General features: G+C 39.2%; 5 protein-coding genes across 6 annotated transcripts; 3 read left to right on the forward strand and 2 right to left on the reverse strand.

The window, feature by feature from the left end:
• The first annotated feature begins 982 nt into the window (after positions 1-982).
• Positions 983-7036, forward strand: LOC108813199 (kinesin-like protein KIN-7E). Of its 2 annotated transcripts, XM_018585687.2 has the most exons (15): positions 983-1142; positions 1437-1487; positions 2733-3019; positions 3307-3396; positions 3479-3579; positions 3658-3771; positions 3861-3942; positions 4094-4161; positions 4250-4315; positions 4406-4530; positions 4687-5023; positions 5133-5231; positions 5334-5981; positions 6095-6405; positions 6494-7036. In XM_018585687.2, the coding sequence occupies exons 3-15, from the start codon at positions 2800-2802 to the stop codon at positions 6816-6818; spliced, it is 2586 nt and encodes an 861-aa protein (XP_018441189.2). In that variant the 5' UTR covers positions 983-1142; positions 1437-1487; positions 2733-2799; the 3' UTR covers positions 6819-7036. The 2 variants fall into 2 exon arrangements, with proteins under 2 accessions (XP_018441189.2, XP_056845005.1); XM_056989025.1 differs by lacking the exons at positions 983-1142; positions 1437-1487 and adding an exon at positions 2435-2561.
• A 748-nt stretch (positions 7037-7784) lies between these two features.
• LOC108809339 (30S ribosomal protein S31, mitochondrial) lies at positions 7785-8279 on the reverse strand. The gene has a single exon (XM_018581487.2). It carries the CDS (start codon positions 8226-8228, stop codon positions 7953-7955), a length of 276 nt encoding a protein of 91 aa, XP_018436989.2. The 5' UTR covers positions 8229-8279; the 3' UTR covers positions 7785-7952.
• Positions 8280-9027: 748 nt separating this feature from the next.
• LOC108806046 (uncharacterized) lies at positions 9028-11528 on the reverse strand. Its single transcript, XM_018578064.2, has 10 exons — positions 11452-11528; positions 10977-11025; positions 10775-10852; positions 10574-10598; positions 10450-10482; positions 10240-10361; positions 10019-10149; positions 9710-9933; positions 9331-9596; positions 9028-9245 (listed from the first exon to the last, which is right to left on the reverse strand). Exons 2-10 carry the CDS (start codon positions 10977-10979, stop codon positions 9147-9149), a joined length of 981 nt encoding a protein of 326 aa, XP_018433566.1. The 5' UTR covers positions 10980-11025; positions 11452-11528; the 3' UTR covers positions 9028-9146.
• Positions 11529-11676: 148 nt separating this feature from the next.
• LOC108806027 (NADP-dependent D-sorbitol-6-phosphate dehydrogenase) lies at positions 11677-13518 on the forward strand. Its single transcript, XM_018578038.2, has 6 exons — positions 11677-11917; positions 12132-12226; positions 12319-12436; positions 12522-12654; positions 12772-12991; positions 13088-13518. Exons 1-6 carry the CDS (start codon positions 11785-11787, stop codon positions 13316-13318), a joined length of 930 nt encoding a protein of 309 aa, XP_018433540.1. The 5' UTR covers positions 11677-11784; the 3' UTR covers positions 13319-13518.
• A 1355-nt stretch (positions 13519-14873) lies between these two features.
• On the forward strand, positions 14874-15661 carry LOC130496455 (uncharacterized). Its single transcript, XM_056988518.1, has one exon. It carries the CDS (start codon positions 14884-14886, stop codon positions 15352-15354), a length of 471 nt encoding a protein of 156 aa, XP_056844498.1. The 5' UTR covers positions 14874-14883; the 3' UTR covers positions 15355-15661.
• Positions 15662-16441: the final 780 nt, after the last annotated feature.

Below are 16441 nucleotides of genomic sequence, written 5' to 3' on the forward strand. Positions count from 1 at the left end.
AAGTTTGATGTTTGGGAGAGGTTATGTTCTCCGGTGATGGTGGTGGTTCGCGTCTCACTTCTCTTGGGTTTGAAGTCATTCATAGGCCGAGGAGATCTCGATAGTTCGATTGAATCTCCATGCGTGCAGAGAGTGAGGCGACGAACGGCGATGAAGCTTTCTGATGAGAAGTCAAAGCTTGAAGTTCTGAGATGGTTTAGTCAGAGGCTCTGCGGGTGATGAGCTCCGACGAAGCGAGGTTCGGTGGTCGTGCTCCGGTGACGTTTAGAAACGGTGTCGGTCAAGTCGAGGCGGTGGCTTTGATCTTCGTGCTGACGATGCAGATGCATCCACGTGTACAGCCGCATGCTCCCTTGACGCGATTTCCAATCCTCGTCGACCAAGTGCAAGTTTTTGGGCCTTTGATTTTTTTGGTTTTTCGGTGTACCCTTTGGGCTTTTTGGCTTTCGGCCTTGTTGTTGTACGTGGGTTTCGGTTTGTATTCTGGGCTTGGCCCAATCCTTCAATTAAATTCAACTTGACGGAAAAAAAAAAAAAAAAAGTAGGAAAGCGATCCGTAATTTACGCAATGTTACTTATTTCACGTTTGTTCGGTAAAATGAGATGTCAGTTTGGTAGATTTATTTATTATACGTATTACGTACCATGAGAGCATATTGTCAAACAAAAAAATCGTTAACAGAAAAAGAAGAAGGGAAACACTCCGCATGGCGGAGAGAGTCTCACTTCTATAGGGCAAGCCCTTGGGCACCGGACAATTCAACGGCTATAAAGCAGTAGCGGTCCTCGTGCCACGTGTCATACGACTAGTAAATGAGACGATCGAAAACATTAAAATTTAAGGAAGAAAAAGAAAAGCGAACGTCCACTGCTTTTAATGCACGTGGCAGCTTTCTCAGATTCCCGACAACGTTCCAGGGGCAAATTTGGAATTTTGTTTGTATCGTTCTTCCACCGCACTCTCGGCTCGGCGAATAGAAAACAAAAAAGGAGTGTGAAAGAGAGAGAGAGAGGCGCTTCCCCCACGAGATTTGCGGGACCAAATCAATGCCCCCATTGGTCCCTCCCATGGCGATTTTTTAGAGAGCAGCCGAGGAAGAAGAAGAAGACGACGAAGCAGCAGAAGAAGAAGAAGAAGAAAGGTACTTGATTCTCTCTTTTCTCCAGTTATTTCGCGCAACTGTTAGAGATCCATCGCGTTTTTGATTACACTCATTGTTTCATCGGGGGGTTTTAGATTTCTCGTACTTCACCTTCACCGTGCTAATTACTTTTCCCCTGATTTTTATAGATCGATTTTCTGCTACTTTTGGTAATATCCGTGGAGCATTTTATCTAAGATTTGATTGATATATTCCTAATTCTCCGTTTCCACTTTTAAAATCAGCTCCCGAGTGTTTTCGGTTCATGCTAATTTTATGTGGTGGATTTTTTAGATCAGAGCTTCTGGCATCACTTTGGGGAAGAAGACAACAACCAAGCATTAGGTATTACAAGCCACCCTCTGTATATCATCAACATTTTGATACTAAATCTTCTTATGATTCAAAGAGAAGATTTAGGGTTTAGTTTTTAGATGGAGACATGCTTTTTTTAGATTTTTTTTTTTTTTTTGCATTCAAGTCAAATCTTATATTATGTTACATTATCATCATTTTCAATGCTAGCTAACTGTTACCTTTGTTTTCCTTAGTTACATTTATTGTTTAAGAGAAAACTCAAGGTCAGGGATAGACTTTGTGAATACAACAATTAAGTATATACTCCTTCCGTTTCGAATTATATGTCGTTTTGGAGCAAAATTTTCGTTTCAAAATAAGTGTCGTTTTATGATTTCAATGCAAAATTTATTGACTTTTTAATCTATTATATTTTTCTATTGGTTGAAATCTGGTTAGTTGTATTGGTAATGATGTTTTTATCTAGTAAATATACAAAATTAAATGTTTTATTAATCTGTGTGCCGAAGTCTAGAACGACAAATAAATTGAAACGGAGGGAGTAGTTTCTCTCCTTTTTTTTTTTCTTTCCTTGTGTCTGCTTTTGCGTGTGTAAGATTAAAGTACCTTCAGAATCTGATTACATTTCAACAAAGAATGGGTGGGTTGTGGGGCCATTTATTACTTCTTTTTCCATTAAAGAAACTTTGGATTGATGTTGCATGACTTCGTTTTCAAGCATTGTGGGTGACCACTACTCAATAAAGTCGGTTATCTTTTTTTTTTGTTTATCGTTTCTGCTTCAGTTTAAGGTTGATCACCTTCTAAGTAAACTATGTTATCATATTTTTAATAACAACCTTATATCCCTGTTTATAAGTCATCTCTCTTTCGGTATCATTTTTCTTTCTGCTTAAGTAGTGTTTTGAATAAATTTGAAACTCTGGTCATTTATTTAGTTGCTGTGGAATCCACATTTTCTGACATTATGAGTTTACTTTGTTGAGCTGTCCAAAATTCTCCCCTTTTATTTTTGTTTTTTAAATTCTCTCTTCATTTGGGAAACACTAGGAAACACTAAGGGAGGCATGCTTCTTATTTTAATCTCTTGTTTTTGGTTTGGTAAGATGAGGTGTCTGAGCTTTTATCATTACTTTATGGTTGTGTTAGTTGGAAAATAAGGACTCTTTTGTTCTCTTCTCGTTCCTATTCTGTTCTTCAAAGCTTTCATCAATCGTCAAAAATATCTGGAAATGCACAAATACATCAATCTCAACGTTTGAACTATTTCAGGAAACTAGCTCGCGATTCCACTGCTTAAAGAGCTCTCTGTTCATCACTGTGATCTGACAAGTTACCAATGGGAGCGATTGCTGGAGAAGAGCTGAAGAAAATGGACAAGACACATGTGCCTATAGCCCGTGAAGAGAAGATAATGGTTCTGGTCAGACTGAGACCTCTGAACGAAAAAGAGATCTTGGCTAATGAAGCTGCAGATTGGGAATGCATCAATGACACCACCGTATTGTATAGAAACACGTTGCGTGAAGGCTCAACTTTTCCTTCTGCATATACATTCGGTAAGAATTTCGGTATTGTTTATAGTTTATTTCGTCTATATACTAAGATCAACTTCAGTTTTTAATCTTTTCTTTGAAACAATACATTATCTATATTGCGTCTGATAACAATCTTACCTTTCATCCAAAACCATCTTGTGCGGTATATATAGTTCATATTTTGTTCACAGTGCCTCTTCGATTAATTTATTTCTACCTGGCCTTGTCTCCTTGAATTTTAAGCTTAAACATCATATATGTGAGTTCATCTGTGGATGCACATTTCTCTTTTGGCATGTTGATGACAGATAGAGTGTACCGAGGTGAATCCCCAACCAGACAAGTTTACGAGGATGGTCCCAAGGAAGTTGCTCTCTCGGTCGTCAAAGGAATCAACTGTAAGCTTCTTTGATTGTTGTGATTATATATAGATATTGATGGCATCAAAGGCTAAGTTTTCAAATAATTATTGGTTCCCAGCTAGTATTTTCGCATATGGTCAGACGAGCAGTGGAAAGACATACACAATGACTGGTATAACCGAGTTTGCCGTGGCTGACATATTTGACTATATATTTAAGGTACTGCCAAAAATTCAAGTCTGAGTTTTTTCTCCATAATAAGATATGTTCTTTCACTAATTTCATTGGACGCTGCAGCATGAAGATAGGGCGTTTGTTGTTAAATTTTCGGCTATAGAGATCTATAATGAGGCCATCCGAGATCTTCTCAGCCCGGATAGTACACCACTGAGGCTACGAGATGATCCTGAGGTGAAAGATTATTTCTCCTTACTGAGAAGTCTTTTAGTTAAAACCTTGTTTGACTCTTCACTCTTGTCGTCTATTTTTCTGCCATTCAGAAAGGGGCCGTCGTTGAAAAAACAACAGAGGAAATCCTGAGAGACTGGAACCATTTGAAGGATCTGATCTCTGTTTGTGAAGGTATTGACCTCAGAAAGTCCACCCGTTTAACAGTACTAGGAGCCATTTGGTAGTTGTGTAGTTTGCTTATGATTTGAGACTCAAGTTTTCATGTATAAAATGTTGTCTGAAAAGGATCTTTTGTCACGTTTCCTCGTTCAAATAATTGCAGCGCAGCGGAAGATTGGCGAAACCTCATTGAATCAGAAAAGTTCTAGATCTCATCAAATTATTAAACTAGTAAAGCTCTAATCTGTCACTGGATCTAACGGACAAAGATTTATCTCATTTAGCTATAGTGCCTTATCTTAACTGTTAATTTTTGTAGACAGTTGAAAGCTCTGCCCGTGAGTTCCTAGGCAGAGAAAACTCAGCCACTCTCATTGCGAGTGTGGTATGTACTCATCTGCTTTATCTGTTCTGGGTCATAATGTTCTAAACTTTACCCACCCATTGTTTTTGTGCTCATTGTTCTTATGTACAGAATTTCATTGATTTGGCCGGGAGCGAGCGCGCATCGCAGGCCTTATCAGCTGGTTCACGACTCAAGGAGGGTTGTTATATCAATCGAAGTTTGCTGACTCTTGGAACTGTGATACGCAAACTCAGGTGTGGAAGTGATACTTTGGTTAACAATACCAAAGTTCTTTTTGCATTTGCCAGAGTTCAATATCGATGAAACAAAATATGGGTCTTACAAGCTTTTCTATTTGTCTTTCTGAGAGATAATGTGCATTAACATAAAAGACTATCAACATGATGCAGCATGGGAAGACAAGGACACATCAACTATAGAGACTCCAAGCTCACACGTATTCTTCAGCCGTGTTTGGGGGGAAACGCCAGAACCGCCATAGTCTGCACACTAAGTCCAGCAAGGAGCCATGTGGAGCAGACTAGAAACACGCTTTTGTTTGCATGCTGTGCCAAGGAAGTCACCACGAAGGCACAGATCAATGTTGTTATGTCAGACAAAGCTTTGGTGAAGCAACTACAGCGTGAGCTAGCCAGGCTCGAAAGCGAGCTGAGAAACCCAGCCCCTGCCTCCTCAAGTTGCGATTGTGGGGTTGTGCTGAGAAAGAAAGATCTTCAGATACAGAAGGTCTGTGCTTTAATGAAAACCCAAAAGTAGTTCCACAGATGTTTTGACATGCGTTTGGTTGGTTTTAGGTAGTTGGGTTTACTCTGATTAAGGTTTTGATGTTGTGCAGATGGAGAAGCAACTCTTAGAAATGACTAAACAGCGGGATGTTGCTCAATCTCGGCTTGAAGACTACATGAGGATGGTTGAACACGATGAATCTTCGAAGGTATCCCAGTTTAATCGACATATAATCCAATAATCTAATAACCTGTAGATTTGATGACATTTCTGACTCAATCGATTGCTTATTTTCTTCCCTTTTCCGAAGGCTGGAACTCCACACCATAACCGTAACAACAAATGGGGCGATGGCTCAGTGTCAGAAGCATCAGGAGTGGTTGATCCAGACCGGACTAGTTTCATATCAGATGGCACGTCAACGCCTCTGTCGACTGCAAGAGCTCCTGTTAGGTCTCACCCTGACGAGGATCTAGATGAAGTATTGTCTCCTAATCGTTCAGGAGATCAATCTGAAGAAGATTGCAAAGAAGTACAGTGTATTGAGGTGGAAGAATCAGCCAGTGACATTGTTAGCAACGATGAAGAAAGGGCAGACGCAGAAACACATTTGGGCCAGAGTGCAACGGCAAACGGTGGAACAGGTCTTCCTCAAAATAGGAATCCGTCAAGTGTTAGAAGCGTCAGGGTGAGGAAGAGTTGGAGCCGCGGAGATACTCCGACTGGGACAAGCACTCCCCCTGATGCTCTGGATTTAGACTACCCTGGAAGACGGGAAGTTCATGGTATTGCGTTTCCTGAATTAGAGTCTGGTTCTGGTAAGAAGTTGTTGAGGAATGACTCAATGTCTTCTCTTGGAAGCGATTCCACTGAGGCTCACAGCGTTGGAACACCGATGGTGGGAGAAGATGGAGGTATCACCAGCATCCGGTCATTTGTTGAAGGGCTCAAGGAGATGGTAAAAACCACCTCTTTCTTTTGCTACAAATGATTGAACTTCTGACACCAAACATTGTGTTCAGGTTTTGAATCCTAAGTCAAAATTACTTACGTCAAGCTTTGTTGTTTCAGGTTACGGATCCTGATAATTCAGGAAAAATGGGGAATGACATTGGTCTGGGGGCTATGGAGAAAGAGGTGTCTGGGACAATGACGAACTGGGCAGAGGAATTCAACAGACAAAGGGAACAGATTCTGGAACTTTGGCAGACATGTCATGTCTCGTTAGTGCACAGAACATACTTCTTCTTGCTCTTCACGGGAGATCAAGCAGATTCGATATACATGGGAGTAGAGCTAAGAAGACTTTCCTTCATGAAAGAAAGCTTCTCTCAGGGAAACCAAGCGTTTGAAAGAGGACGGACTCTCACAGTAGCTTCAAGGTTAGCTCTTCTAGCATTTTGCGTTTGCATCCGCAGCAAAAAAAGCTATTGTTTAATTTCACCTGCGCGTTCTTTGGTTTCGTTGTAGTTTGAAGGCACTTCAGAGGGAGAGACGGATGCTAAGCAAGCTAGTTGGGAAGAGATTTTCTGTAGAAGAAAGGAAGAGGCTTTATGAGAAGTTTGGGATCGATGTTAACTCGAAACGCCGACGGTTGCAGCTGGCAAACCAGCTCTGGAGTAAACCCAAGGACATAACCCACGCGGTGGATAGCGCAGCCGTTGTAGCGAAGCTCGTTAGGTTCGTGGAGCAAGGAAGAGCTATGAAGGGGATGTTTGGTCTGAGCTTCACGCCTCCACTTGCGACAACTCGGAGATCTCTTAGCTGGAGAAAAAGCTTGACCACGCTTTTCTGAACGCGTTCACATTAATGGTTTTCAAGGTTGTATATCTTTTAGGTGAGTTTTTGTTTTCGGTGTTCGATGAAAAACGATAATCTTAGATGTCTGAACAGCTTCTCAGTTTGATTTGCTAAAATGGGAGGGCTTTTGATTTGGAAACTGACAGAGATTTATCTGATTCAGATGTTTATCATCATTGGTTGCGTGTGATATAATGTCCGACTTTTGTTCTAGTTTACTGCAACGAATAATCTCTTCACGTGAGTAAAGATTGGAATTAGTTATGGTCTCCTTTAAAAGAAAACGTTTCAAGCCCAATGACTACTAAAATCCTAAAATGTTCATTTCAATGAGTAACAAACTACTGTAGTTTGTTTCTGATTAAGTAAAGGACACAATAACAGTGCGAAAGTGAAAACACCCCACTAAAAGAGACGTTGAGCAAAAATATACGAAACAACCAAATGTACTGTACGATTGTGTTAAAACTGTTTTGGTTTCGTTGTGTTAAAACGAAGATGTTTTTTTCGTTGAATGTTTGTTTTAGTTAACTCAAAAGTAAAAGAAGAATCAATAAATCGAACTCAAGAAAAGAGACGTTGAGCAAACATATACGAAACAACCAAATCACTCTAAATATCCAGAGGGGGCAATCATGTATGATGATGATTAACTAAAAAAACATTCAACGAAACCAAAAGAGTTTTAACACAATCGTACAGTACAATATGCAATGAACATCTTACGAGGCTCTAGAGTTTTGGTATAACTGAACTATCCTACATTCACCCATCCGAACATGATTCAATTCAACACATTCGTCTGTTGTGTGACACACATTCTTTCACACCAAGGTGGCTCGGTTCTATAATCTTCCTAACACCAACCTAACTAGACAACAATCTACGATGGTAACGGCCGGTTACAAATCCAAAAACAATTCCCTTAAACGAAAAGCAAGCACAAATTTGCACCAACGCATACTGATCCAGTAACATTTTATTCAATCAAACAAAAAAGCACAGACGAGTTTATACTCAACACTTCATGAAGAAAAAGAAGAAGAAGTAAGTATACAGACAGTTTAAAGAAGTGAGAACTCATCACTAAAGGCGACATTTTTTTTTATAGCACGATAGTGAAATTTCTTCAGATGAGCTTGAAAGGGAGAGGCCAAGGAGTGGACCTGGGAACCTCGAGCTTGTCTTTGATCCTCTCAATCATCTTCTGCTTCTTCCCTCTCGAGTTACCGTACGATCCTTTGAACCTTTTCCCTTTCTTCGTCTTACTATCCCCTCTCCCGCACACTTCCATCGCCGCCGCCGCCGGGGATAACGAAGAATACTTCGTCACTGCTCCAGGCGTACTCTGCGCCATCATAATCCGTCGCGTCATCACGCCGCACCACTGCATCGCCGCCGCCATCTCTCTCCTCTTCCTCTCCGTGTCTCACTTCAAATGACTACTAAAAAGCACAGGGTTCTTCTTTGGGCTACAAATTGGTATGAATGGGCCTCTTTACTCAATTGTGAAAGCCCATTAAGGGTCCGTTAAGTTCTCTTCCCCACCAGCACTCAGTGTAAACGATCAAATCAGGACACACAATGGAGCTTCACTGTTCACTGCGTCTCTTTCCTCCTCCTTCGCTCTCTCATCTTCTCTTTTCCTTTCCTCCGTCCTTCTCCGTACGAAGTGATTTTTTATTTATTTTTCTTTTGTAACAACATACATGTATACAGAACATGTGCTCTATGTTACTTTGAAGTATTGCTAGACTAGGATAAATATGTCAAAAGACTAAAAGCAGTGTGTTCTCGGTTTGTTGGTTGTTGCTGGAGTTATAAATGGGGCTGCAGCTAGGCAGTGTTCTTGGTCGACCATCATGGCTACCAGTTCCAGAGTTTGCACTCAAAGCGTTGCTCGGAGAAGAAGGTGCCACTGTTGTACTTGAAGGATAGAAGGTCTTATTACCTGTAAGAGCCAAAGAGATTGGCTTTGAATTCAAGTACAAATACGTGAATGCACTCAGAGCCATTATGCAACAATGTGAGCATACATCAGCAGTATACACCATAAAACAAAAGACATCTTTTTCTCTGTATATTTGGGCTTTTTTTTAGTATACTACAAACACGAGATATGTATTGTCCAATTATTTCCAGTGACCTTTCAGAAATCAGAAATGTCAGATTTGATTCAGTTTCCAAATCACAGACCCTGCGACTTATCAAGCAATAGCTTTATTAAATTATTTGTTTTTCCTTGTTTGATTCGAAGCACAACGAATACTTTATATAGTACACAACAGATCATAAAATAAACCGAGCAGAGACAGTTGCTTGATCAACCCCTCAACGAATACTTCTTCCCAGTGAAAGCTTGGAACTTCGGCTCTTCTTTCTTCTCCTCTTCCTCTTGTTTTGTCTCTTTTCCAGCTCCAACCTGAAAGACAGAACATTCATTTGTATTTCTCTCTCAATTTCCCACCACTACAGCGTCTCATTTATCACAAAGTTTGAAACTGTACCTTTGGAGCTTCTTTTGGGGCACGGTTTGCGTTGCCCCCAAACACAAGCTTTCCTTGAGCCTGTCGAGCAGCTTTCTCTGAGCTACTACTTGCTACAGATGCCTGTCCATTGCCATTAGCAACAGCTGGCTGTTTATCTTTTGAGCTAGAGGAAGAAGCAGAAGATGCTGGTGGCGGCTCATAGGAAAGAGGTCTCCCATCTAACCGTCTTCCAGATCCCGTGAAAGGGTTGAACTTTGGTTCAGGTTCAGGCACAACTTCCTCAGCTGAATTATAAAAATAATTAAAAAAAAACAGACCATGATAATCTTAACAGCTTGAAAAAGCTAATAGTAACTTCATCTGATGAGTGATGATTCCATGTCCAATAGATACATACCTTTCGCCGGACCCTTAGCTGCAGCAGGTGCTGTTTTGGGACGTTCAGGCTCCTTGTAATCAAGGGGAGGTGCAAAATCAACCTCACAGTCTGTTTCTATGATGCTGATTCCATTAGCAGGCTTTGTTTCAACTATATCTATAAAGTACTTCTTATTGTTGTATGGAACCATGATGCTATCCCCAGTGGTTAGGCATGAGTAGTTCCTCAAAGCAGTCTCCAAGCTGCAAAAAGGTTCATTCTTTCATCAGCCCAAGAATCATACACGGAAATGCTATCAGCCAAGCAATAATCAATAAGAGGACTCACATGGCTTTCGGATTAGATATATCCAGGAAGTCCGTAGTGTGCGGCTGTAGTTTAACATAGGTTCCTTTTGGAAGAGTGACATTTCTAACTCTCACAATGTCTCCTTCTTGCAGCAGCAGATTCTGCATCATCTGGAAATAGATCAAAGTAGCAAAAATCAGCCTCATGAGTCATGATCAAGAGTGTCTCAATTGACATTCAACGAGGAAACTGATACTAACCCAATATGGCATGTAAATCATGCCTTCTTCAGCAATGAACTCAAGGACTCCACAGTGTGAAACACGTTCGATTCCAGCATTACGAAGCTCAAACAGCATAGGATAGTCAATATGCAAAGAGGCTGTAAAGTTTCCCCAACATTAGTACTCTGATAATTATTTTAAGTTCAATCAAATCCTAAAAGGGAGAGATAGAACGTATTGGCATACCGAGACGGTCAAGAGCTGATGGTGGCATTATAACTGAAATAGATTTAACAACACAAGTCAAACTCGAAACATGCGTAGTACAAATAGTAAGAGGAAACAGACATATAAAAAGAAAAAGTCTTACTCTTGTCACCACTTTCAATTTGAGGCTGCAAAGAGAGAGAGAAGGAAACAGAAGTTAGGAACTCAACAATTCATAATTCTAACTTTAAAACTCAGCTTTGTTATGAATTCACTCAGACGACTACGGTCTCAACATAAACAACGCACCCTCAGTTCACTTATCAAGTGGTAAGTAGAGAGACAGAGAGAGATGTAATAAAACCTTGTCGATAAAAGAAGCAGGATAGCACCGGTAACTCTGCTCAAAGGTGGTTCCAGGGTAATGGTATCCATCGAAAAACTGCATTGTGTTATAAAGTCCCAAAGGTGAGTTTATTATTAATAAGCTTTGATTGAAGAGTTAACGGTTAAAAGAGAAACCTTTGTGGGTTTAAACAGGTCAAAAAAAAAAAGAAAGCACTTACCATAGTTTAGGTGGTAGATAAATAACGCAGAGAAGAACCAACTTCCAACCTAAGCCAAAAAGAAACGCCACTTACATAAGAACCACTGAGAGATCCCAAATCAGACAAAAGCACAATCCTTTACATAAATTTTGGGGAAAAGAGAACAAGGGGCACTCATAAATTTTAGGGCTTCACATGAATCAGTCCACCAATTCGAATCATAAGAAAAACCTAGATTCGAATTCGCACAATTCAACCTTTGGAAGCCGACCCACAAAGATTAAGATCCTTATAAAACCTAACTAAATGACCAATTCTTATATTGCTCACCCCCAAATCTGAAGAATCACAAACAAAATCAGCTATTTCTTATAAGAGCGATAAAGAAACAAAAAAAAAAGCAGAAAACTTGGAATCGAAAGCTAGCTTTGAGATTATTCAGATGAAAACGAGAGATATCGATCGATTGAGCTACCGACCATTGGAGAATTACCTGTGAGAGAGAAGAGAGAGAGAGAGAACAATTGATGGAACTCAACACGGAAGCAAAGTAAACTTGGAAACAGTGATTATGTTATATATACCAAAAACGTTGCGTTTAACTGATATTGGGCCTATACATTATATTACTTAGCCTATTAAGGATGAGTAATAGGCTACACATTGGGCCTAGATGAAAACTCTTTTATCTTTGATCTATCGTCTTTTTTAAGATCTAAACGTGTGCGTTGCCAAAAAACACTCGAGTGACACAGGACAGACAACTCTCAATCTGACCAGATATTCATTCACCCTATCAGGATTCAGAAAGAAGAAGAAGAAGAAGATGGAGATAACCCTGAACAGTGGCTACAAGATGCCGATCGTCGGCTTAGGAGTGTGGAGAATGGAGAAGGAAGGGATTCGAGACCTCATCATCAACTCCATCAAGATCGGCTACCGCCACCTCGACTGTGCTGGTACTCACTCTCTTACTCTTTCCTTTCTGGAGATTTGAATTAGAGTAATGGGGTTTCGTTCAAAGCTGGAGTTTTTTAATTTGGAAAATGTATAAAGATCTGAGCTTTCTAGTTCTACTCTGTAAAACTTGTTAATTTGAAGAGACCCCAAGTCTTTATTTTTGATTTTTTTTTTTGGGAGTCTTATTTTATGTATCATTTACTTTGGCAACAGCTGATTATAGGAACGAAGCTGAAGTTGGTGAGGCTCTGTCAGAAGCATTCAAGACTGGTTTAGTCAAGAGAGAGGATCTCTTCGTTACAACCAAGGTATGATTCTACTTATCTTTAATCTATGAAAAAAAAATGAGAAAAACTCTAAGTTCTGATGTTTCTTTGTTTTTTTATTTAATTTAATGCAGCTATGGAATTCAGACCATGGACATGTAATTGAAGCTTGCAAGGACAGTCTGAAGAAACTTCAACTTGATTATCTCGACCTTTACCTCGTTCATTTCCCCGTTGCAACTAGGCACACTGGTAACTTCCTCCTTCCTCTTCCTCAAGTAGAGAGAGAACCAATCCTCCTATATCTGAGACCACCATCTCCATATGTTGCTTGCAGGTGTTGGAACCACCGACAGTGCTTTGGGCGATGATGGAGTATTGGACATAGATACTACCATCTCTCTTGAAACTACATGGCATGACATGGAAAAGCTTGTTTCTATGGGTCTCGTCCGCAGCATTGGGATCAGGTATATATGAATGAGGCTATCTATATATTTGATTTATTTATTTATTTATTAAATACTATGTATATGGATTCAAATTCTCACAATAATATCTTCTTAACCACTCATTTTTGTTTGCAGTAACTATGACGTGTTTCTAACGAGGGATTGCTTGGCTTATTCCAAGATAAAGCCAGCGGTGAATCAGATTGAGACGCATCCTTACTTCCAACGCGACTCTCTTGTAAAATTCTGCCAGAAGCATGGTATTTGTGTCACAGCTCATACTCCTCTCGGAGGTGCCACGGCCAATGCAGAGTGGTTTGGTACCGTCTCATGTCTCGATGACCCAGCTCTCAAAGTAAGCCCCAGCTTATTATTAGTTTTGGATTGAAAACGTTAAAAATAGATTGAACATTTCTGAAGAATCCTTCTTCTTCTTCTTCTTGTTGATCAGGAAGTGGCGGAGAAGTACAAAAAGACAGTGGCACAGGTGGTGCTGAGGTGGGGAATACAGAGGAACACAGTGGTGATACCAAAGACATCCAAGGCTGAGAGGTTGGAAGAGAATTTCAAGGTTTTCGACTTCGAACTGACGAAAGAGGACATGGAGGTGATCAAGAGCATGGACAGGAAGTACCGTACGAACCAACCGGCCAAGTTTTGGGGGATTGATCTCTACGCTTGAATGAATTGATCACCGCGGCTCTTGTCTCTATATGAATAAGAGAAGAAGCTAAGGCGTTTAGCTTCTTCACCTGTGGGACATTCTCAATGGTTGTAAACCTATTTTATTTAAAATTCGTATGTTGAACATGTTATAGTTTTTAATATTACTCACATTTGATGCATAAGAAGAAAAAATAAAGTGGCAGTTTAGCAGCAGAAGGATATGATCTGTCGTGTGTTTAATCTAAAAGACTATTGGGCTAGGCACGGGACTAACCGCTACATCACTATCAAGTAGCTAGCCCTAGGCGTGGGCATTCGGGGTCCCAATCGGGTTTCGGTTTTATCCAATCGGGTTTCGGTTTTTCGGGTTTATCAAAATCAGCCCCATTCGGATTATTTAAAAGTTCGGTTCGGGACCGGTTCGGGTTTTATCGGGTTCGGGTCGGAGTTAGTAAATCTTCAAAGAACCAGTACAACCCAATGTACTTTCGGGTTCGGGTCCCAATCGGTTCTTCGGTGTAAAAATATCCGATTTGTACCTATTTTGTAATCAAAACATAAGTAAAATTGGTTTGTTTTGGTTTCAAATACCTAATTTATACTTTTCTCTAGCCAAAACATAAGTAAAAACTATTTAAAAATAAGAACGAAACATCAACCATGATCATTCAAAATCAAATGAAAGGGAAACATATTTACTGATAGAAAGAAAACCAAATAAATGAAATCATAAAACGGAAATCGATCTCATGAAATAAGAAACATTGTTTAATGAAAATAAAATCTAATCTAAATATTTCAAAATTCAACGGCCACCTTTAACCATCAACCTTCATGAAATAGAACCACCAAACTTTATGTAATAGATAAGTATTTTTAGATGTTCAATATATCTTAATGTATTTTGAATACATATTAGGAATTTAGATCATGTATGGTATAAAATCTTTCGGGGGTTTTGAATATTTCGGGTTCTATCGGATATCCATTTAGATTCGGGTTCGGTTCGGATAATATCCATACCCCGAAATACCAAAAAACAAGATCCATTCGGTATTTATGTCGGGTTCGGATCGGTTCGGATTCCTTTTTACTGGATCGGATTCGGATCGGATTTTCGGGTTCGGTTTATTTGCCCAGCCCTAGCTAGCCCTCTAAGTGTTCTTCTTTTTTTTCTTTTTTTTTTTGAACAATCCCTCTAAGTGTTCTTCTTATTAACCAAGTTTAGTTGTTTGTAGTCTAGACCAAAAAAAAAAATTGTTTGTAGCCTCTTTGTCCATAGTGCTTGTGTATGGTGTTAGTTATGTTATGAACGGGGGAAAGGGGGTCTGAATACTAAAGAAATATTTATTTTTTGACTTTTTTTTAAGGGATTAATATTACAAATTTCAGAATAAAAATCTCTAACAATAAGATTACAGAATATTCTAGCTTTTTAAAAGTCCAAAATTCAAATTAGTGATCCCTTGTATTTAACTCTGTACCCTTCACTTACTCATGGTATTCTTTTAAAAAAAAACAATCTGAAAAATGGAGAGGGATCAGGAGAAAGGCACTGAGAAGCAGGTGGAAACGGTAGAGATGGGGTTGCTCGCCAAAACGAGAGCATTCTTGGAGATTCCGAACCCCGCGATCGTCAACCTTTTGGTGATAAGCAGCTCAGCTACGTTCACATCAGGAGTTGCCTTGGCCTTTGAGTGGTTATTTCACGGCAGGAGCCACACTGGATTCGGGTGGATCATCTACTACGCGTTGTTCTTGATCTCTCTTCCTCTTCTCCTCTTGATTGGTCTCCGTATCCTCATGGCCATCTCTTGCTCCAGCCACGGCTCATCAAGTCAGATTGTAGACTCAGTCGCAGCAGCAGCAGCACCAGCCAAAGAAGCGTGTGCTGAGGAGGCGCAGCAAACTGAGAGAAACAGCTGCCGAAGTTTAGCCGTTGTGGTTGACACTGATGAAAGGAAGAAGAACGTAGAAGAGAATACGCCGAGGATAAAACGCGCCGTTACGTTCCCGTCTCATGGCAAAGTAAGATCATGTCGTACTCGTTAAGCCCAAAACATGAAAAAAAATGTTTAGCATGTTAGTTATCAGATTGATCCAGGAATCTAATTAATAATAATAATAAACCTGTCTGTGAAGTGCTCTTTGACATTTGTTTTTTTGGAACTATGTTCTTTGACATCCTTACTAGTCTTTTTACAATGATCCTCCTAAAAATCGAGTTTGGTAGAATTTTTCAGTTTTTCTCCTCTGTTCTGTTTTTGCATTACGAGAAACTAAAAATCGTAAAGTTCATGAATCTCACGTGTCGTGACGAGTCCAATCAACGACGTTGCATATGTGTTGGTTTCCATGTGCCGCGTCAATGTCTCAACAATCCCCACACGTTCGGAGATTTCGAAAGTTTAATTCCCAACGATTAGCTGCGAGATTTTGAAAGTTTAAATGATTAGATTAGGATTAAATTTTAGACTTTGATCAGCATGGGTATTTTTCGGTGTTTTTTAAACCAGACGGGTTAGCAAACCAGAAATATTTTGGATCATGGGTCATTGGAGTTCGATCAGAATTGAACCGAATTCGATCGGATTTGATTAGATTAAACTGAATTTAACAATATTTTGTAAATAATATGCATATTCTTATAAATCATAGTATAAATTAATCTTAATTGATTTATCACTACAATTAATCGAAGAATAAAAATTTAAATACATATCAATAAACTAATTTCAAAATCAGAAACTCGTTTAATCATGTGTTTAATTAAAACTAATCTCATCTTCTGTTAAACAAAGTCAACATTTGTCTTAATGAATATGTAAAATTTGTAAATTTTAAAAATTTGTGTATTTAATAGAAAAAAAATTAGTTTGTAAATTAAACGAAGATCCAAAATAGTTTATGTATTTTATTAACAAATAAAAAATAATTCGTGTATTTTTAAAGAATTTTCTTTTCACAATTTAAATATATGTTTAGTTAAAAACTAACATCGTGTTTACTTCCGTTAAGTATAGTTAATATCATATTAAATGATGCGTAAAATATACAAATTTCAAAAAAATTATATTTAAATAACAAAAATTAGTTTATGTATTAAACGTAGATCCAAAATAGTTCGTGCGTTTATTAA

Source organism: Raphanus sativus, chromosome 6 (genome assembly GCF_000801105.2).
Source record: "Raphanus sativus cultivar WK10039 chromosome 6, ASM80110v3, whole genome shotgun sequence".
Classification (NCBI taxonomy): domain Eukaryota; kingdom Viridiplantae; phylum Streptophyta; class Magnoliopsida; order Brassicales; family Brassicaceae; genus Raphanus; species Raphanus sativus.